This window comes from Sorex araneus, chromosome 2 (genome assembly GCF_027595985.1).
Source record: "Sorex araneus isolate mSorAra2 chromosome 2, mSorAra2.pri, whole genome shotgun sequence".
Classification (NCBI taxonomy): Eukaryota; Metazoa; Chordata; class Mammalia; order Eulipotyphla; family Soricidae; genus Sorex; species Sorex araneus.
The window spans coordinates 80,133,274-80,154,779 of record NC_073303.1 but is presented as its reverse complement, the minus strand read 5'-3'; the positions used below and the strand labels follow the sequence as shown (position 1 = coordinate 80,154,779).

Sequence of the window (21,506 nt, the reverse complement as noted above, 5' to 3'; positions counted from 1 at the left end):
AAAGGAAGCATTTGATAATTTGTTTTCCATTGCTGAGAATGAAGAGATCTGAGGTCAAGCGGCCGCACTAGCAGCCTCACAGTTTTGGATTTCTGTATTTAAGATCAAGTTTTTAAATTCAGAGACATTCAAAGGAATTTTAGTGTTGTATTATCATTGATGGCATTTGTTAATATGAAAGATAGTTTGGAGTTGGTATTAGAAGATGGAAATGGAAATAAAAGCAATGGAACATGGAACTAATGTAGAGTATAGTGGCTGCAGTGGCTTTATTGACACCTGCAATAAGGGCACTTTCTAGGTTCCAGTCTCTAGGTTTATTGTGGCTTCTAGATGTTTCAAGTGCCTAAAATTAAAAAAAAGTTTGCAAAGAAAGCCATCAAAAAAAAAAAACCACTATCTTTCCTGTGCTTTTAGAATACGGCACTTCACATTATAACAATGCAAGATTGACATATTCTCAGAGACTTTCAGCTTGAATCAGTAATTTATATTTTTACCTCTCTCCTGAACTCAGTAAAATAAAAATTTAGCTGCCTATGTACATTTTCACTTAGGAATATAATTCTATCGATACCTTATGTTGAATATGTCCAAAGGGAAAGGAAGCTCCATAATTTCATTTTTCTTACGTTGGTATTCTAGTCTTTAGAGTATTTTTTTGTTGTTTTGTTTTTTTCTTTTGTTACTAATTGCTGTGTAGTCACTCTTCACTATAGTTACTGCTTCAATTTCCCTTGCTTGAATATAAGCTTTGGGAATGCAGGGATTTTGTATGTTTCTTCGATGGTAAGTCCCAAATGTATCGGTTTGGGACATAGTAGGCACTCAGTATTTATTGAATGGATGAACTAGGATTAAAATAAAAAAAAATCTCAGTATTGTTATTCTGATTTAATTTTTCCGTTTTTATTGATAATTTCAAACTTAATCCTGGACATGATTTGGGAGAAGGGAATTATCCTGTGAAATCTGAGAGGATAGGTTATCTTTCTTCAGGTGCATGTATACTGCACAGTGATTAAGTTTATTGTATACTTAGGTGTATGGAGGTTAAGCTGACTCACAGATATAGTTGTCTCATATGATTTCCCTTGACAAATAAACTTACTTTTGTAACATAAATTAAGTTACTGAATTAGTAAACTTAAATTCATAACCTTAGACTGAAACTATTAGTCATTTAGTTCATATTAGTCACTTGTTTCTGTAGTGTTTTGTATGTGACATTTTTATACATTATTATATTGTAGCTATTTATAAACATGATTATTTCTGCAACTGAATTGTAAATCTTTTGAATATAGGGAAATGATGCTTTGACTCCCTACCACCAAAGAAAGTAACTACCTGGAAGGTATTAGATGGTCAATAATTATTATTTAAGAATAAATGAAAGGTTGGGAGCCAGTAGTACAGTGGGTAATGTACTTGCCTTGTACATGGCCAACCCTGGTTTGATCCCAGGTACCACATATGGTCCTTCCTGAGCACACAACCATGAGTAAGCCCTGAGAATCACCAGGTGTGGCCCAAACACTCCCCAATCCCTCAAAAATATAAGATATGGAGATGGAATTATTAATAAGTACAAATCGACTTAATACTCACTAACACAGTGATGTATATGGAATTATCCTTATTTCACAGACCAGGAAACCAAGCAGAGAATTTAAGTTACTTGCTCCAGATTATGTTACTGCTAAATTTCAGTACGAGAAAGTTAGGCACAGTGTGTGTCATCTAACAGCAATAGATAGTTATGTGTTGCAAATGAAAATTAAGGCCTAATTCTTCTCTTCAGGGAGATGTTTATTGAAAGAAAATTATCATTTTCTAATTAGTTTAATATGGTCTCTAGAGTTGTCATTTTCTGTCATTCATCTCATTCTTTTGCTCTGCTTATTGTAATTGTGTAAAATGTAGAATATGAAGACATATTTGTAAAATATTTTATAAAAACAATTAGTAATATATTTTCTTAATATATACAGAAAAATTTTCTATCCACAAGTGAAATAGATCCATCTACTTTGGGAGTTTCTCTTCCTATTGATGAAAGGTTATCTGCCAAGGTATGTGTATAGAAAATTATATATATATATATTTTTTTTCCCCCCCTTTTTGGGTCACACCTGGTAATGCACAGGAGTTACTCCTGGCTCTGCACTCAGGAATCACCCCTGGCAGTGCTCAGAAGACCATGTGGGATGCTGAAAATCGAACCCAGGTCGGCCACGTGCAAGGCAAACGCCCTACCCACTGTACTGTTGCTCCAGCCCAAATTATATTGAATAGCAATATTATGAAACATCAAAGCATGACAATAACATGTTTCTGCTCTAAATGAAAGTAGAAGATAATATTATTTTCCATATTTGAATTCTTTGAAATTCTGTGGAGTCTATGAGTTGTGCTGTTAAATTTCTTTTTGAACATTACATTTATGATACGTTGATTATCAAATATTTGGAATTCAGTTTTTCAGTATTGGCTTCTGAAGATGTTGAGTATATTACTGTATCAAAGTAATGATCTTTGACATAGATCTATGAAGAGTAGGTGAGATATCGTAAGCTTCTATGTAGGGTGAGGATCTGGAGTTACTTGAATGTGTGTTTCTATTGTTTTGCAAAACATGTACATACTTTTTAGAGATGGTAGTGATAAGCACTAGCATCTTATAGGTGGATCACGACCCTGTTACTGAATGTGGGGCCACATAATAAAATGTTTCTGTTCACACAATGACCAAAAGTTATTTTACAATCAAATGCAATGAAATTGAGGTGTTTCTTGCAGTATTTTGCCCAAGTTGCATTTCTTGGATGAAAAGAGGTCACAGTGGAAAATGTTTAACTAGTCCTGACTTAAGCTGTATAACTTCTGAACTGTAAAAACGAAGATTCTTCATAAGTGAAGTAGGTTTCATTCATTAGAGATCTCATTTGTTGATCTGAGCATGTCGTGATGCATATTTGTAATGTGGTAAACCACACATTGATGGTTTTTGACCTCTTTATATATCTTCTATTAGTTCTGAAATAATAAAGCTTAAATTTAAATATGATTTATTTTTTATATAGTCTAATTTGACATTAAGGTATATACTTTTTCCTGAAGTTGAAGTTCACATTGCCTTATGATTTGTGTTTTAAGGAAAGGTTGAAACTTGAACGCAACAAAGAATACAACCAATTTCTCAGGGGTAAGGAAGAAACGAGGGAAAAATTCAGGCATATAGAGAAGAGTACTGAGGTAGGTTTTACTTTTAAAGTAATCTTTAAAACCAAAGTATTGTGTACTTAGTTGAAGAAATGTGTATATTAGACATGTTATATTAGAATATTTTTATGTAAATATTTTAAAAATTAAGCATAAATTAAACCAAATTCAGTACACTTAAGTATCTTGTTGTAAATGATTTTATCTCATTGAAGAACTTGCTTTGCTTGTTTAACATTAACTTTATGTGGGAGGTTTATTTTTAAGTTTGGTTTCGGAGTCACATGTAGTGATACTCAGGGGGCTACTCCTGGATCTTGCCCAGGGGCACTCAATGGTGGTACTTGGGGGACCATGTATGATAATTGGAATCAAACAGGTGTTGACTGCATACAAGACAGGCACCTTAACGACTATACTAGCTCTAGCCCTAAAGTGACATTTTTTAAATATTGAAAGGATATATATATTTTTTCAGACATAAAGATTATTGAAATTAATAGAAACAGTTTTAACCATTTCTGTATTCTTTGTATTAGAAAAAATTTAATTTGAAATATTTTGAAGCTATATAAAACTGCCAGAACATGTCTGGTATTTTCTGGGATGTGAATTTGCTTTTAGCTTATTGTCTTTCTTTATAGTCATTATGCACAGTGCAGTTGACTGTCTATTTGATAATGGGTTTTATTGAGTGATAACACTTCCTTATGGTTATTTTATAAAATATTTTTATAGGTAATTAATCCTCAGAATTGAGATGATATACTAAATATCATTTGAGGGTTTAATTAATTTTAAGATGTACAGTCTCACTATTTCTTCTTTTTCTTTAATTGAACAGTCCAAAAATCAAAGAAATAAGAAGCCTGTTAGTCAAGTTAAGCCTGATCTATCATCACAAATACAGACATCTTTTGAAAATTTGGAGGGTCCTAGGAGAGAGGTTTTAATTCCTTCAGAGGAATATGAAGAGCTTCTAAATCAAAGACGACTAGAGGAGGACAGATATCGACAACTAGATGATGAAATTGAATTAAGGAATAGAAGAATCAGTAAAAAATCGAATGAAGATCAGGGCATTTTCAATAGAAAACATCAGAGATTTGCCAGCAAGACTGATGCTCCAAATAGAAGATCATACAGGCTGAATGAGGATCATGCTTTTGATAGACAGTACTATAGACCAGACAAAGATCCTGAAGTAGGTGAAGAAATGGACGAGAGGTTTAGATTTGAAAGTGATTTTGATAGAAGATTTTTGAAAATGTATCCAAATGACAGGTATTTATAACTTTATTCATTATCTATATAGCTTAATATTTATGTTGTTACTTTTTATCGTTATATTAAGAAGAAAGTTTTGAGTTATGTATTTGATTGAATTTGAATTGTTCTCAGTTTTAAGGTTTACCTTTTTTTTTCCCTTTTTATTTTTGGTGCCTTTGGGAGAACAAATTAAAACTCAAGATGGGAGAAGGAGATCTCATTATATTAAAACTGGCATATTGACATTCTACAACCTTTATGTAAAATTAAATGAGAAATAAAATTTCCCAGAGAGGGACAGAAAAACAAAAGCTGCTATGTCTCAACTTTGGGAATAGGTAGAATTCAAACAAACAAACAAACAAAAAACTTTACTGAGGATCTGAATTGTAGGATAGAAGTGATTCAGTGTATAATTTAAATTCATGCCATCAGTAATGTTCAATAAAATCTGTGAGGCAAGAAACCAAAGTTGTTTCAGAATCATAGTGCCCCTAAGGGACTACTAGCAAGGGAAAAATTATTCCTGCGTGCAATAACTTCATTTAAAAATCAGGTTGATGGTTGTCTCAGTCTCTGATGTTAAAGAGGAAAAATAAGGATATTATAAAATACATTAAATAGTATTTTTCTTTTAAGGTTTCCATACTCATTATATTTATTACAACATTCATTTGCTTTGAGATATTAAGCATTTATTGAAGTATTTTGGAAATTTCCAGATCTTTTTCATTCTTTTGAATGATTGTTTTTGTGAAACTGTTATTTCTTAACTGATACAATGGGGTTATTTTTTGAAACAATTTATCTTAGTGCTTATAGCTGTTTATTTTAATCTTTTAGATTTGGGCATGAAAATATCTGTTTCATATTTGTCATTGACTTTGTTACACAGAGGCTTACATCTAAATTTTAAATACTGACACCTGTTTATTAGTAAAAATTTTTTTTAGTATTTTAGAAAATTTTGAGGAAAAATATTCTATGTTGAGTACTGTTGATTAGTAATACTGCATAGCCTTCACAGTTCTTTTATCTTTGTTTTGTAGATATTATATCTTGCCCACCTTCTTTTAATTCACTCTGATTTAAGTAATTTGAATGAATAGTTAGAATTTTTCAGTGGTAATTATAGTTTTTCTGATATAAACCATATTGTTTATACTTAAGAAAATGCTCCTAATCATGTTGAAGGGAGCTAAAAGCTGCTTAACCTAATTAAACTGTCAATTGTGGAACTGAGAAAATTTTGGACTCTTGTTCTGCCATTGTAAATTTAAAAAATTTTGTGCCTTTAGAGTATAATATATATAATTTACAGCTTTTAAGCTGAATTTCAGGAAGTTCATTGTGATGATATTTTTTAATTTCTAAAATACTCTATTTTTTAAAAAAATTTTTTATTGAATCACCACGTGAAGTTACAAAGATTTCAGGCTTAAGTCTCAGTGATACAATGCTCAAACACTCATCCCTTCACCAGTGCCCATGTTCCACCACCAAGAACCCCAGTATACCTCCCACCCCACCCCCACCTCCTGCCTGTGTAGCTGATAATTTTCACTTTACTTTCTCGTTACTTTGATTACATTCAATATTTCACCATAAAACTCACTATTATTATTTGGAATTTTCCCCCCCAAATCTAATCTGCTGAAAAGGCAGCATTTGATAATTTGTTTTCCCTTGCTGAGAGAATGAAGAGATATGAGGTTGCGGCCATGCGGTTTGGATTTCTGTATTTTAGTAGCTAAGTCCAGGGACATTTCTGCCAAAAATTGCATCATTGCAAGCTCGTACCTAAGTTTAGTGGACCTTATAAGATGGTGGTCACCACGACTCAACACACGCTCCCCGCCCCCCAAAGGAAAAGCTAAGAGAGAAAAACTTTTCCCCTCCTGGGGCAGCATGGAGCTGTGGCTTAGTTCACAGTCTGAAGGCATTTCTGCAAGAAGCTACTTGTGCTGAGAGTAGTTAGATGGCCTCTGGGATCATGGGCATTAAGCCAATATTTTATTATTTTTATAATTACACTTTAGTAATTTTAAACAAGGACTAACAAATGTGTTTTACCCTAATTATTTGAGAACTGTTATATTTTCTTATGTATTATGTAAACAAAATGAAATATTTCTATGTAATTTTTCCCAAGTCATATTTTAAGAATAGATTAGTATAGGAGATGTAGCTCTGTGAAGATGGGCGCATATCTCTCAGGTGTGTGGTCCTTGATTGGATTGCTGACACTGATAATAAAATGAAAAAAAGAAAAGATTAAGCATGAAGTTGAGTAGGAATAATTTCAATTATACATTTTAAAGTTTTGAAAGTATTCCTTCCAACTATCATTGGACTTGAAAGATAGCTCAGTGGGCTGGAGCACATACTTTGCAGGCAGCCTGGTTCCATCACTGGGACCGTGGCTCTCCTCAAACATCCCTCAAGCGACTTACCAAGCACTGATCCAGAAGAAGCCCCTGAGCATCATCAGGTGTGGCCCAGAAATAAAAAAAATTAATAAAAACAATTTAAATTGTTAAAATATGGTGTGCCCATTTTGTATGAAAGCACCATTTAAACCATTTGCATGAACTCATTTATAAGATTAGTAGGGCTTTTCATTAATGACTATCTCAATTGATGTAAAGTTGGATTTCACATTTATAGATTTTTTTTATTTCTAGCAAAATAACTTTTTTACAGTGGTTATTTTACTTAGCTGGCAGAGTGGTTGTTAGGAAAAAACGACTGGTCAAATATTTGAAACTAATGAAATGTATCTTTTGGTGAAAGTTCTGAAACTAATAATATGTGTCATATGGTCTATTGCACTAACCCTTTATTCTTAATATACTCTAAACTTAACCTGAATTCTTAATATAAAAAATTATGAGTATGAGATGTACAAAGTTAGTTTTTTTTCATCAGTAAGTTTCCCCATGTTCTTTTTTGTCTTTCAGCAGTCGTGATAAATTTTAGCTTTGATTGCTAATTATTTTTGAGTGTCACATTTTTGGTCTGTTATTTATTAATTTATAAACTTTTATGTGTATCATAATGTATTTATTAAGGAAATATTTCTCCCACTTTATATAGGAACTGAAGCCTAGAAATAATTTACTTTTCTAAACTTTATTTCATTGGCAATGTTTTATTGCATATGTATGTGTGTATATGCATATTTTTGATTGCTAACATCAAACTTAGAGCTTCATACATATGAGGCGTATATATCTCTGACCTATATTCCTGGTTCCTGAAGTGACTTTAAGTAGTTAAGAAGTTGGTTACCACTTTGCTTGACAGTTTGTTCTGAGTATGTGATTTATTTATATTTAATCATTAATTATCTTAAAATATAAAATTGTTTATCATACTACCAACATACATATTTGCTAACCTGAGTAAAATTTTCAAGTAAACTTGTTAAATGTAATGAGTATTTTATTATCCTAATAATTTGAAATATAGTCATTGTAATTAACTTTAGCTGTAGAATATTCTTATGTTTTACTTTATAACAAATCTTTTTTTTTTTTTTTTTGGCTTTTCGGGTCACACCCAGTGATGCACAGGTGTTACTCCTGGCTCTGCACTCAGGAATAATTCCTGGCGGTGCTCAGGTGGACCATATGGGATGCTGGGATTCGAACTTGGGTTGGCCTCGTGCAAGGCAAACACCCTACCCACTGTGCTGTCACTCCAGCCCCTATAACAAATCTTTTTTTTTTTTTTTTTTTTAAAGAATTTATTACCTGATTTCTTTTTTTTTTTTTTTTGCTTTTTGGGTCACACCTGGCGATGCACAGGGGTTACTCCTGGCTCTGCACTCAGGAATTACCCCTGGCGGTGCTCAGGGGACCATATGGGATGCTGGGAATCGAACCTGGGTCGGCCGCGTGCAAGGCAAACGCCCTACCCACTGTGCTATTGCTCCAGCCCCCTTATAACAAATCTTGATGAGTAAAAGATGTTTAGTATTCAGATGCTATCTTTTATGTGATTAGTGCAGTTAGCGTTTCCATTTAACTTCATATTTGCTTGTTTTATAATCTTACTAGTCATTTGATAAAACTCTGAAATAACACTCAGTAAATCACAGTCTTATATGTTAGCCATGTTAATTGATTCTTTCTTTTACTTACTAGCATAGAATATTTTAAGAAGTATGTGTACTTAATATTTAAAGATGTACATGAAGTAAAATGATTTATATAACATGAGTTATATAATTTGGTAATTTTAATCTTTTGGTAATTTTTATTTTTGTTTGGAATGGCTATTTTCACATTCTTCTCCTTTAAAGATTATTGATTAGATAAATATTACGATTGAATTAAAAATAAATATTTGGTAACTGGAAAATGGTGGTCCACAGTTAACAGCTTTGCATTTTTCTTTTAACTTTTCTTATTTAGTGTTTCCCTGAGTGGATGATACCGCCTATTATACCCAGGATAGAGGAAGTCACTGGAATGATCCAGGGGACAGTGGTAGCTGTGGGTACAGTTGGGCACAGTTTTGTTTTTTTCACTTAAAGTAGATTTCCAATGGGATGCTGAGTGATTTTTTTTTTCTGAAAAAAGTTGGTTAAATAAGTTTTAGGATCACTTGTAATATCCCTAGAATCCAATGAATCCATTCATATTAGAGAAATTCATGTTGGGGAAATTCACGTTGGAGAAATTCACATTGAAGAAATTATTTCTTTTCTTTTTTTAAAAAATTTTATTGAGTCACTGTGATATACAGTAACAAAGCTTTCATGTTTGAGATTCAGCCATACAGTGATGGAACATCCATCCTCCAACAGTGCACATTTTCCACCACCAATGTCCCCATTATCCCACTACCCCCTCCCTCCCTCCATCCCAGTCCTTATCCCACTCTATGGCAGACAATTTCCCCAGTACTCTTTCTCTACTTTTGGACATTATGTTTTGCTCAAATTTTCCCACCACCATTCAAGCCTGCCTTCCAGGGACAGATGATAGATAATTTATTTTCCACTGCTCATTTTGAATATCATGAGTGTTCACGTGGCTGTGAAGCAGCCATGTACTTCTGTGATCCTAGATTGTAGATGGTCGGATTCCAGAGACATCTCTGTAGGGCACTAGTCCATTTTGGGATTCATTTGGGAGTTTCTGGACCAGGGCTGATGGTGCGCCAAGATAGTGCCCTACGGAAGCTTGTGGGTGTGACAGCTAGGTGTTGGAGCAGGCGAAGAACCGGGTAGGGAAGGGGGGAAACTGTGGCCTGGAGATTTAGCCCTGGTACCTGCATACATAGGCCTTGCTTATGGGAGCTCTTGGGTGCTGGGATTTCATCTGGAGAAAGTGGGGAGACTGCACCTGCTCCATCTGGGGTGCCCCGGCGAAATTGGCTCTATATGGGGCCCGGAGGGATCTCTGGTGCTGTGGTGCCATCAGGGACTCACATTGGAGAAATTCTTGATAGGAAAACACAGTGATGTAACCATTAGTAAGAGTTACATTAATTCTTTTATGTTAGAAGAAATTTGTTTCTCTGTTAGCTGTATGAATATGAACAACAAATGGTTACTATTTTATTTTAAAATTCTTTATTCTTTTTTATATTGTTTGGAGACATATTGTTAGTTTTATTTTACTTATTTGAATCACCAGGAGATATGCAGTTACAACCTTGTTTATGACCGGGTATTAGTCATACAATGTCCCAATACCAGTCCCTTCACCAGTGTACATTTCCCATTCCCCAGTTTCCCTTCTGCCAACCACTCTCCAACCCTCTCACAGCCGCCTCTGTGGCAGGCACTTTACTTCTTTCTTCCTTTCTCTTACTCTTTCTTGTTCTCTTTTTCTTTTTTCCTGGGCATTATGGTTTGTAATACAGGTACTGAAAGGTTATCCCGTATATCTGTTTGTTTACCTACTTCCAGCACTCATTCCAGAGTGATCATTTCCACCCATCATTGTCACAGTGGTCCATTCTAACTGCACTCACAACAAATACTTTATTCTTGATAGCATAAAGATAATAAATTTATTTGACCTTTTCTTTAATAAAGGAGTTTTTTTTTCTTATTCAGGAGTTGTTCATTTGTATTTAAATGAACAGAGAAAATTTGTTGTTTTAAACATCTTGCCTCCTTTTTTCTTTTCCTGTAAGAAAATGATTATTTTTCTAGGTAAATATAAATTAATTTTAGGTTAAATTTGACCTCCATCCTATAATTATTTCTCTTGGCATTGAGGTTTGGATCTAAGTAAGTAGAGCTGATTAAACCATGTCTTCAATGATACTGAGTGAAAAAACCCCTCATTAACATATATATTTAATATTAAGACAGTGAAACCATTTTAGCTTTTTATTCACTAGCCAGAAACTTAAAGCACAGTATTTCATAGATTATTTTTGAGTCAGAGTGATGTTTTTAATCTGATTTGGTTTAGGTAAACAGAAGGGATTTGTCAGGGAAGCAGTGGTTTATAATCTGTGTCCTTTGATTGGAATGAGGTTATTCTTAGACACTTAGTGAATTCATTATTTCTGAATATTGCTATCAGTGGCTCTTTATTGTTGAGGGAATTGAAAAGAGAGATAGCAGGAATAAAACCATTACTGACCCTATTTTTTATTCAGAAAGTACTTCCACTTGCTTCAGTTAAGATTTATAAAATTTAAGACTGATAAGGGGGCCAGAGAGATAGTGCAGAGGTTAAGGTACTTGCCTTGTATAATGCTGACCCTGTGACCCCTGACACTACTTAAGGTCCCCTATCACTTCCTGGAGTGACCCCTGAATATAGAAGTAAACCCTGACCTGGCAGGTGAACCACTCAAATGAAACAAACAGACAAAAGAAAACTGCTCTAAAAGTTGATAAGTTGAAATGAAAAAGGAATTGTTTGGAGTTGCTAAATATGAAATTTTTAGAAATATGGAAGAAATTTGGACTGGAGCTATAGAACAGTGGATAGGACATTTGCCTTGCACTTGGCCGACCTGGGTTCGATTCCTCCATCCCCCTCGGAGAGCCTGGCAAGCTATTGAGAGTATCCTGCCCACATGGCAGAGCCTGGCAAGATACCCATGTCGTATTTGATACACCCAAAACAGTAACAAGTCTCACAGTGGAGACGTTACTAGTACCCACTCGAGCAAATTGATGAACAACAGGGACGACAGTGCTACAGTGCTACAGAAGAAATTTAGTAAATGAAGTTAGTCCTGTATAATTATATGCATACTTTTAGAAAAAACAAGGTGATTAACTTTTCAAACTTTGTCTTCATATTTTGTCAAGTTCCTTTCTAATTTTTGTTTTTGTGTTCAGATATTAGTAATAATTTTTTATATTTTATTTTTATATGGTTGTTCAAAATAGTTCATTATAGATAATATTCAAACACCAATCCCATCACTGTATACCTTCCCACCACCATCAGAGGAATGTGTGTGAAGATTATTATATTTCATCCTGGAGCCAGATTACAAACATACGTGTTAAATCCATTTGTGTGCTACTTCTGGTACATCAGTGGGCTAGAGTGTTAGAGGTTTTGACTGTGCTCTCCAGGGTGTTCTGTGTCACTCTTTTCCAGGAGCTTTATTTCATAGTCTCTGGATCTTGGTTGTTGATGAGATTATATGGATGGGGGTAAGATGGGGGGAACATCAATTTGTGGGTGTGACTGCCAAGCTACTGAAAACTGGAGAGCTCGGGGAAGGAGACCCAGTCCCATTCCTAGTGAGCTTGGAGATCTCAATCATGGGTCCTGCATACCTGTGCAGTAACAGATTTTTTTATTGAAACTCGGTCAGTAAGTTTTTCTTAATTTAGCAAAGTAAACATTAGTCACTTCATAAAAGCTATCTTGAGATTTTATTTATATTTTTTAATAAAATACATATTTCCCTTGCTATTTTAAATAGATTTTTCTATTTGATATTCTTCTAAATTATTTGTTAAATTGTTCTGTAGACCTGGGAATGCTGTATTGTTCATTTATGTGGAACAATTCTTAGTGTTCCAGATTAAAAAAAATAACCCAGTGAATAACACCAAATAGGAAAACTACTTTTGAATAATAGGGGAAACTTCTGCTCCATTTTGCCCTTTTGAACACTTATCCAGATTTTGTTCTCGTTATCAGTAACAGTGAAATTTTGGGTAATTTTGTTAATAAATTTATATCTTCAATGGAAGGATGTACCTCAAATCATCTTTCACATGGGCTATTCATTAGGAAATTTCTTGATTTTAGAAATAGGTTTTCTTGAATTTAGCATAGAAATCGACCTTATACATAAATTTTTTTCTTCCTCCGTTACTCCCTCCTTCCTCTAAATTGCATCACTGCAGTTTCTTTAATTTAGAATGAACTTTGAAGAAAATCCTTTGTGGTTATCATATTTACTTTATTAAAATTATATATACAGAAGAGCTCATAGAACATTTTTTTTTTAGTGTAGGTACTTTGAGCACAGTATACTTTGGCATATAACTGTATAAAGAAAAGCTAGACTATGAAGTCCAAAGATTGCTTTTAGCCAGCTTAACTGAAAATGCAGAAGCTATAAGCTCTTGTTAAATTTAAGAATTTTATATTTTAAACTATATTAATTTTGTAGGGCTGTGTATAGGAATTAAGGTGCTTTGCTTGCCTGGCTTGCAGCTGACACCAGTTTGATCCTTGAGGACCACTGGTTATGGTCCAGAGTCCCCTCCCAAATGACTAATCTTGAGATTTCCCCATTTTGTTTAAAAAATTTGTAACTTGGACTGAGTGATAGTATAGCAGGTAGGGTACTTGTCTTGCATGCGACTGACCCAGGCTCAATACCTAGCATGCCATCTGGTCTCCTGAGCTTTGCCAAGAGTGATCCCTGAACTCACAGCCAGGAGTAAGGCCTGAGTACCACTGGGTATAGCCCCAAAACAAAAACAACAAAAAAGTTGTGACTTTCATTGACATAAGCAGGACTTTATCATATAAACAAATTTACTTTTGTATTTTGTGCTGTGAGTTTCGAAGACCCACCCTCAGGTTTGCCGATTAGCTACAAAAATTAACAGGATTTTTAAATATATATATGTATTTTATATATATATTTATATATATACACACACACTCATGGCTATGATTCATAATGAAAGGACACAAAGCAAAATCAGCAGAGAAACAAGATGCATCATGGAACAAAATCTAAAGGAACCAGGCACAGACTCCTAAGAGTCCTCCCACTGGAGACCTTTAGGATATTGTTAATTTGTCCAGTAGTGACTTATATGTGAAATATTGTCTTTGAGGAGTGCTCACAACAGGACTCAGGGCTTTTATTGGGGGGATGACCATTAAGAAATTCTTTATTTGCATCTACCAAATTCAGTACTCCATGAAGGAAAGTAGATGTTTATCATAAACTCTTGTTTATTCAAACAGTTTAAGCACCATTGAGCCACTCTTATGAGGGGTATGGTGGGGAACTTTTAAAATGTTTTTCTTAGTACCAGTTAATGACCAATCTTGTATTATAAGCAGGTCTTTCTAAGGATAGATAATCTTATACCAGCCCTATTAATTCTTTTCTGCATTTGGGTGTTTATACACATCCAATATAACTAAATCTGGTTGCCTGGGATTATTAATCACAAATTTTAATTTGATTTTATATTTACCTGCTCTTTGTTTGATTGTGGGCCATATCCAGTGATGCTCAGGGTTACTCCTGGCTCACTGGTTACTTAGGGATCACTCCTGGTGGTGGTTGGGGGACCATATGGGATGCTAAGGAGTGAGTCTGGGACAACCTTGTGCTAGTTAACCGCATTACTTATTATACTATTACTCCAGCACTTGCCTGATCTTTATGTGGTAGATATTTAGTCGGAGACATTAAATTGATATATGAGTTTAAGAGAGAAATTTGAGTATGTAGACGTTAGATATAAAATCATCTATGTTGTGATAAATTCTGATTATGGCTTCCAGTTTTTTGCTTTTTGGACATGTGACCAACTCCTTACCACATGTTTCCCTGAGCTCTGCTGGGAGCAATCCCCAGAATACAGAGCCATGAGTTGCTCTCAAGCTCTGCCGTGTGTGGTCCCTAAGCAGAAACAAACACAAATTGCTTCTTAATATAATAATGAAATTACTGAAATTTCAAATACTGAATAATACGTCAACTCCTATGTTTCTTTAAATCAATTCTCTAAGAAAGATTACATAGCTTGCTAATCTAATAGAAATGAAAAGAGAAATGTCTTATGAGATGCTGTTCTTCATGTATGCTTATGTATGTTGGTATAATCTTATTTATTCTTTGATATGAGAAGTTAAACTAATGAAGTCAATCTTTGCCAAATGGAAAAAATATTCTAAAAATTATTGAAATAATTTTTGACAAGAAAATTTGTAAATTATAATTTTGTTGTTATAACCACTTTTACCAATATGAACAAATTGCTGTTATAACCTCTTTTACCAATGTGAACAAAATTAACAAATCATCTTTTACCAATGTATCAGCCTACTTTCTAATTTCCTATTGCTAATGTTTATTTTTTCATGTAATTTACCGTGTTAGTAAATGTTGTGACTTGCTACGTTTACTTTAATGGTAAGACCACTGTTACATTATGAATTGAAAAGGGTTTATAGATGTAGTAATTCCCACAGTATATGAATTTTTGAATTTTTATTTAAAAATGATTTCATTTTGAAATTTGTAATCTTCATGAAGGCAGAGGCCATTTCTGTGAACCTAGTGCCTAGAATAGTACTTGATACATAGTAGGTATTCAATAAATATTCTTTGAATAAGCAAATGATGACTTTTAATTATCTCCTTTTGCTTTAAGATTGTTAAACCTAAACAATTAGTGTTTTATTAACAGGATTATTCCTGAATCAGATTTCATTTGAATTTTTGAATGTGTTTTTGCAGTAAAATTTCATTTTAGGACTTTGTTTCTTGTAATATTTTCAAAATCAAACGTAAATACCAAAGAAATATAAGACAGTCCACTGTATGTGGAATGAACTTTATAAGCTGAAATGTTTTTAAGGATGTTACGGAACAGACGGGGAAATGTGCCTCGTATGGAGCATGGTGGTGATGTCACAGAACAGTTAAATATACGAATCTCATCAGCTGGAAATGAAAGGTATTGTATGTAATATGAATTCACCTGTTCACTGCACTGAAAGAGCAGCTGTTTAAAAATGACTTATTAAAAAATTACAAAGGTGTAGTGTGTTAGCAACCTTAGTCTTATTAACAAGAAAGGAATTAAATCGAAAGGCAGAGGTTGTGTTAAATGTCAATTTATAGTAAGCTGCAATATTCTTTTTTGTTTGTTTGTGTTGGGGGCCACACCTGCTGAGTCTCAGGACTACTACTCTAGGCTCTGTGCTTAGGAATGACCTCTGGTGGTACTTCGGGGACCTTGCATGGGATGAGGGATTCAAACTGGGGTTGGTGAGTGCCTTAATCCCTGCGCTATCTCTTTGGCTTCAAAATTGTTTTGAAGAGGAAGCTTTTGTTATTTTTGGGGCCACATTCAGTGGTGCTCAGGGCTCACTACTGGCTCTGTGTTCAGGAGATCATATGAAGTACCAGAGATAGAGTAACGGTTGACTGCATCCGTGTAAATATATTAGCCCCTGTGCTATCTCTCCAGCATGAAGAGAAAGTTTTTTATAAAGTGTGCTTATGTGTTCTGAATAAGTCCTTACAAATATTAATACAAAATTTTAATGATGATGAGGAATAAAAGTTTAACAGATTATAAATAAATCTAAAATATTTAAAATATCAGAGGGTGATGTAACTTAACTGGAAATAGATTTTCTGGCATTGTGATTTTCTTTTCCTTACTGAAATACAGTTTTTGTTGCTCTGGCAGTTGATACCTGTTGGTGATAGTGTGCAGAGGCTTGAACCCTGAACATGCCAGGCATACGCTCTACTGCTAAGTCACAAGATCAGCCCCTCAAACTTTGTTTTTATTTTTCATTGAATAAATTTTGTTTACTTTAAACATCTTGTCTTTGCACTACATACATCAGGTGGTGCAGACCCCATCCGCTGTGGACCACATGGTGTCAGGGATTGAGCCCAGGTCTTGTGCATTATTTCATCCCAATGAGCTATCTTTTTGGCACCTACTTCTTTGTTTGTTTGTTGGCAATACTGCAGTTTTGGGGCCAGGAGCCCAGGAACTGGGGATTCAGGGGTGGATTATTCCTTGTGATGCTCAGAGGCCAGAGGGGACCCTTTTAAAAATTGGTGCCTTTATTTATCATATTGAAAAGAAAGGGACTTAAGTATTTTATATGCATTTTTTATAGCTTTTTTTCATTTTAGTGAATTTCTTACAAGAATAATTCTGAATTTGATACATAAAATGAATATATCAGTAAAATGTTCTTTGGAGAAAAGTAATATATAAAAATGCTTGAATTAAGACAACTTGCTCCTTGAATATTATAATATTATTACTTTCTTTGAGTTTTTTTTTTTTTTTTTTTTGCTCTTTGTCTTACAAGGTGAGTTTTTTTGGGATGGCTTTTTCTAAAAAATAAGGTATCAGAAGTAATACTTTTCTCTCTCTTTGGAAGGGGTACACTAGCTGGGCTTAGTCCTGCCTCTGTGCTTGGGGATCATCCCTGGTACTGCTCAGAGGACCATATGGGGTGCTTGGGAGATCATATGCTGTGCCATAACCCTTCTGCTAGCTTTCTTACTTAGGCCACTTTTCTCTTTATTGGGAAGGAGTGGAGATTTGGGCTACTCCCAGCTGTGCTTAGACCTTACTCCTGACTTTACCCTGGGGTCACTCTTGGTGGTACTAAGGACATCATTATATGGTGCTGGGAATTAAACCTGGGTCAATTTGAAAAAGGAAAAAGGCCCTATGTGCAAGGCCTTTTTCCTTTTTTTGATAAAAAGGTTTATTTATATCTACATTCTTATTTTCCTTGTTTGGATTACTGTTCAAGGGAGGAGTACACATAGCAGTGTTCAGGGGCTTGGGGAACTGTGATTGTGGAGATGGACCCTAGGCCTTCTGCATGCAAAATCATGCGCTTTAGCCTATTGAGCTATCTCTTCCAACCCCTCAAAGTCTTTTATTTGGACAACATAGGGCCAGTGAAACAGGCTGCAGAAAAACAATTTTATACAGCCCAAATACATTTGTATCCCACAATAAGAGAGACAATGGCATGGATTTATTCTAACTTTAAAACTAAGTATTATAGTATTCACAGTGCTTTAAAAGGCTAATAACTCATTTTTACATTTTCCTGTAAATTATTTGCCTTTTAATTTCTTTCTTTTCTTTTTTTAAAAAGTGCTCCTGCCAGTGAACCATCCAGAACTAATCGAGAGATATGTAGTCCTTTTGCAGGGATGCTTTTTGGTATGTACAAAATTTTCAGTTGTTCAGACTTTTGTAAGAGTATTTTTAAAAAGTATTTGGTGAGAAATCACTGTTATAATTAATACTACTTACGCTGGTAACCATGTTAGTGGTTCATAACATTATCTTACAGTTGTATTGGATCAAAAGTCTGGCCATGGGTCACGTGTTGCTCAGAGTCTCACAATTACAAGTCTCACAAGGTCCTTTACATAGAATCTCACAGTGATTTTGTATCTGGAGACTTGAAGGAGGGGAAAAATTTGTTTTCAAGTTCATTCATATTTTTGACAGTTCACTTTCTTGTGACTTAAGGGCAGTTTCTTTTACTTCTCTTTCTTTTTTGGGAGAGGAGATAGGGAGGGTCATACCTGGCAATGCTCAGGGCCTATTCTGGTTTTTCAGCTCAGGAGTGACCCCTGGGGATCATATGTTGGTTCTGGGGATTTGAAGCAGGGAATGCAAAGCAAGCCCCTCAAGTCTTATACTGTCTCTCAGATCTGGTTTCTTATTGGATGTCAACTGAAGCCAGCTCATTCATAGTTCCTCCAGAACATGGGCTTCATCATTGTGACTGTTCACTTTATAATGTGAACAAGAGGCATCTCCACACGCAGGAAAGACTTATTTTAGTACATGGTGCCCATTCAAAATAATATCTCATTTGATTAACTCAGATGGTTTGATACTTTAGTTATATTTGCAAATTAATTTCACCCTGATCATATTCTTTGGCTAGAAGTAAGTCATGCATACATTCCAGTTTTTGGGAGGGGGATGTGGGCCAGTAGTAACCAGATCTTGGTGCAACTTCTGATGGTTCTGGGCCTGTTTGGACCCAGTGGTGCATCTTGGGCCCTGGCAAAATTGGGGGCCACTATGGTGCCTGAAGGGGATGGAGAAATAGAACTTGGACTTTACAGTTTGAAGGCATGCACTCTCCATCTTTGGGCTATTACCCTGGCCCTCCACTATGTCTTTTGTATATGGAAACAACATCAAAAGAAATGTTAATGTTTTAGAGGTATAGTGTCACCACACCATGTCTATGCCAAAGCGTGAGTATTGAACTACTGTGGTCCATAAAATCCTTTTCTGGCTTCTATCTTGTTCTTTCTTCCTAGTTTTCGATGAGTTGTTTGTTTTTATGTTGGATTTTTCAAGTTCTTTTTGTATCTTGGAGTTTAACCCTTTGCTAGATGCATCATATGCAGATGTTTTATTCCATTCAGTGTGATGTCTTTTTTAGTGTTAATTTCTTTTACAATACAAATGCTTTTGTTGGATGTAATCCAATTTTTGATTTCCCCCCCCCTTTGACAATGAAGGGGGAAAAATAAATAACTAAAGACATCACTAAATCTAGTGTGGAATGATTGTATTTACTCCATTTCCTGAACAAAGTAGGTAGTATTTACAACCTTCACTGTCACTGTCACTGTCATCCCGTTGCTCATCGATTTGTTCGAGTGGGCATCACTAATGTCTCTTATTGAGAGACTTATTGTTACTGTTTTTGGCATATCCAATACGCACAGGTAGCTTGCCAGGCTCTGCTGCGAGCGCTTGATATTCTTGGTAGCTTGCCGGCCTCTCCGAAAGGGGCGGAAGAATTGAACTCAGGTCGGCCGCGTGAAAGGCCTCATGAAATACTTTAAAAAGTATTTAAAAAAAGTATTACAACCTTCATAGAACTAAAAATGGAAGTTAGAGAAATTCAGGTTTCTTGATGGATAAGTTTTTTGAGAATTGGGAGTGCATATCTTTTCCTTGACACTGTCTAGGTGGTGAAGATCGAGAAGTCATTCGGAAAAAGAAAGAGAAATATAGACTCGAATTGTTGGAACAAATGGCTGAACAGCAAAAAAACAAGAGACGGTAATGAGACGTTTGCATATAAAAAGGTTTTTCCTTTTCTCCTAAGTGGTGCTCCAGAGGATGCCCTGTGCTTGGGCTCTGTGGTGCCAGGGATTACCAGGGTGGTCCCCCAGTGCTTATGGGGAGGGGTCAGGACTTCAGGCCTGTACCCAGCGATGCTGGTACAGTGAGGGGGTTCCACGTGATGCTGGGATTTAACTGGGGTCCTCTTCATGCAAGGCCTATGCCTTAACTCTTGTATTTTCTCTCTCTAAGCTTTAAAAAAGTCATCTTAAATTAATTTCTCTAAAATGGCATGTTTGTAACTATAGTCTCATAAAATGAGCTATTTTAATTCATATGATTTTATATTTGAAAATAACTTCTATTTAGATATCATATGTTAAATCAGCTGTAGTAATAAATAGATACGAGAATGTTAATTTTCTTCCTCAGAGGGCTGGAGCAACATATCCCTTACCTACTTTTAACCCTCAGCTCTTGTCCAGTGTGATCATTCTCAGCTATTATTGGTCATTCCCAGTGTATTATTATAGCAGTCTTTTTTCTATTTTACCTACTCTCTGCCCCACACACACTGTGGTTAGTTCTAGCCATTGACCAGTCTTTCTAACCCCTGTTTTCCCTGGCCATCGATATTCTTCTTCTACTATCCATATATTTTTTATATGCCACAAATGAATGCAGTCATTCTATATCTGTCCCTTTCCTTCTGACTCATTTTATTCAGCATGATATTCTCCATGTCCATCCATTTATAGGTAAATTCCATCACTTCAGTTTTCCTGACAGCTGCATAGTACTCAATTGTGTAGATGTGCCACAGTTTTCTTTATCCATTCATCTATTCTTGGCACTCAGGTTGTTTCCAGATTTTGGCTATGGTGAATTTGCTGCAGTGAGCGTAGGAGTGCAGACGGTGTTTCTGCTGTGTTTTTGGGCCCCCAGTATATATTCCCAGAAGTAGTATTGCTATAACAGTCCTTTTATATACCTTATTTGACTTCTTCAATTTTTAGTTGAGTGCAGTATTTAATGTTATGAATATGCCTATAGTGTTGTCCTGTATATTAAAACAGACATAAAAATCAAAGTATTTTTTCCTTTTGTCATTGCAAAATGGTAAATGCATGCATATATGTAGCACTATAGCACTGTCCTCCCGTTCATTGATTTGCTCGAGCGGGCACCAGTAATGTCTCCATTGTGAGACTTGTTACTGTTTTTGGCATATCGAATATGCCACTGGTAGCTAGTGAGGCTCTGCTGTGCGGGCAGGAAACTCTTGGTAGCTTGCTGGGCTCTCTGACAGGGGTGGAGGAATCGAACCCAGGTCGGCCGCGTGCAAGGCAAAGACCCTACCTGCTGTGCTATTGCTCCACTGTGATAAATCCTTAGATATTATATTCAAATCTTAGCATTTGTGTTTTTTTAAACGTGTAAGAATATTTATTATTATTATTATTTTGCTGTTTGGGTCACACTGGCAATGCACAGGGGTCACTCCTGGCTTTGCACTCAGGAATTATTCCTGGCAGTGCTTGGGGGACCATATGGGATGCTGGAAATTGAACCCAGGTTGGTCACGTTCAAGGCAAATGCCCCACCCGCTGTACTATTGTTCCAGCCCCAGAATATTTATTATTTTTAAAATTATAAATATATTGGTTCTTAGGTAATTTGAAATCTATCGTCTTTTAGTTTTGAGTTTTTCTGT

General features: G+C 35.3%; 1 protein-coding gene across 15 annotated transcripts in view; it reads left to right on the top strand.

The window, feature by feature from the left end:
• CSPP1 (centrosome and spindle pole associated protein 1) overlaps positions 1 to 21,506 on the top strand; it is a 104,404-nt gene that overhangs the window by 25,689 nt on the left and 57,209 nt on the right. For 7 of the 15 annotated variants that reach the window (XM_055127769.1, XM_055127765.1, XM_055127764.1 and 4 more), the window contains 6 exons: positions 1,995 to 2,075; positions 3,160 to 3,258; positions 4,070 to 4,509; positions 15,554 to 15,652; positions 17,844 to 17,911; positions 19,696 to 19,789. In XM_055127769.1, coding sequence (XP_054983744.1) covers positions 1,995 to 2,075; positions 3,160 to 3,258; positions 4,070 to 4,509; positions 15,554 to 15,652; positions 17,844 to 17,911; positions 19,696 to 19,789 — 881 coding nt within the window. The remainder of the gene's footprint in view (positions 1 to 1,994; positions 2,076 to 3,159; positions 3,259 to 4,069; positions 4,510 to 15,553; positions 15,653 to 17,843; positions 17,912 to 19,695; positions 19,790 to 21,506) is intronic. The other 8 variants (XM_055127773.1, XM_055127772.1, XM_055127771.1 and 5 more) reach the window with 4 other exon arrangements.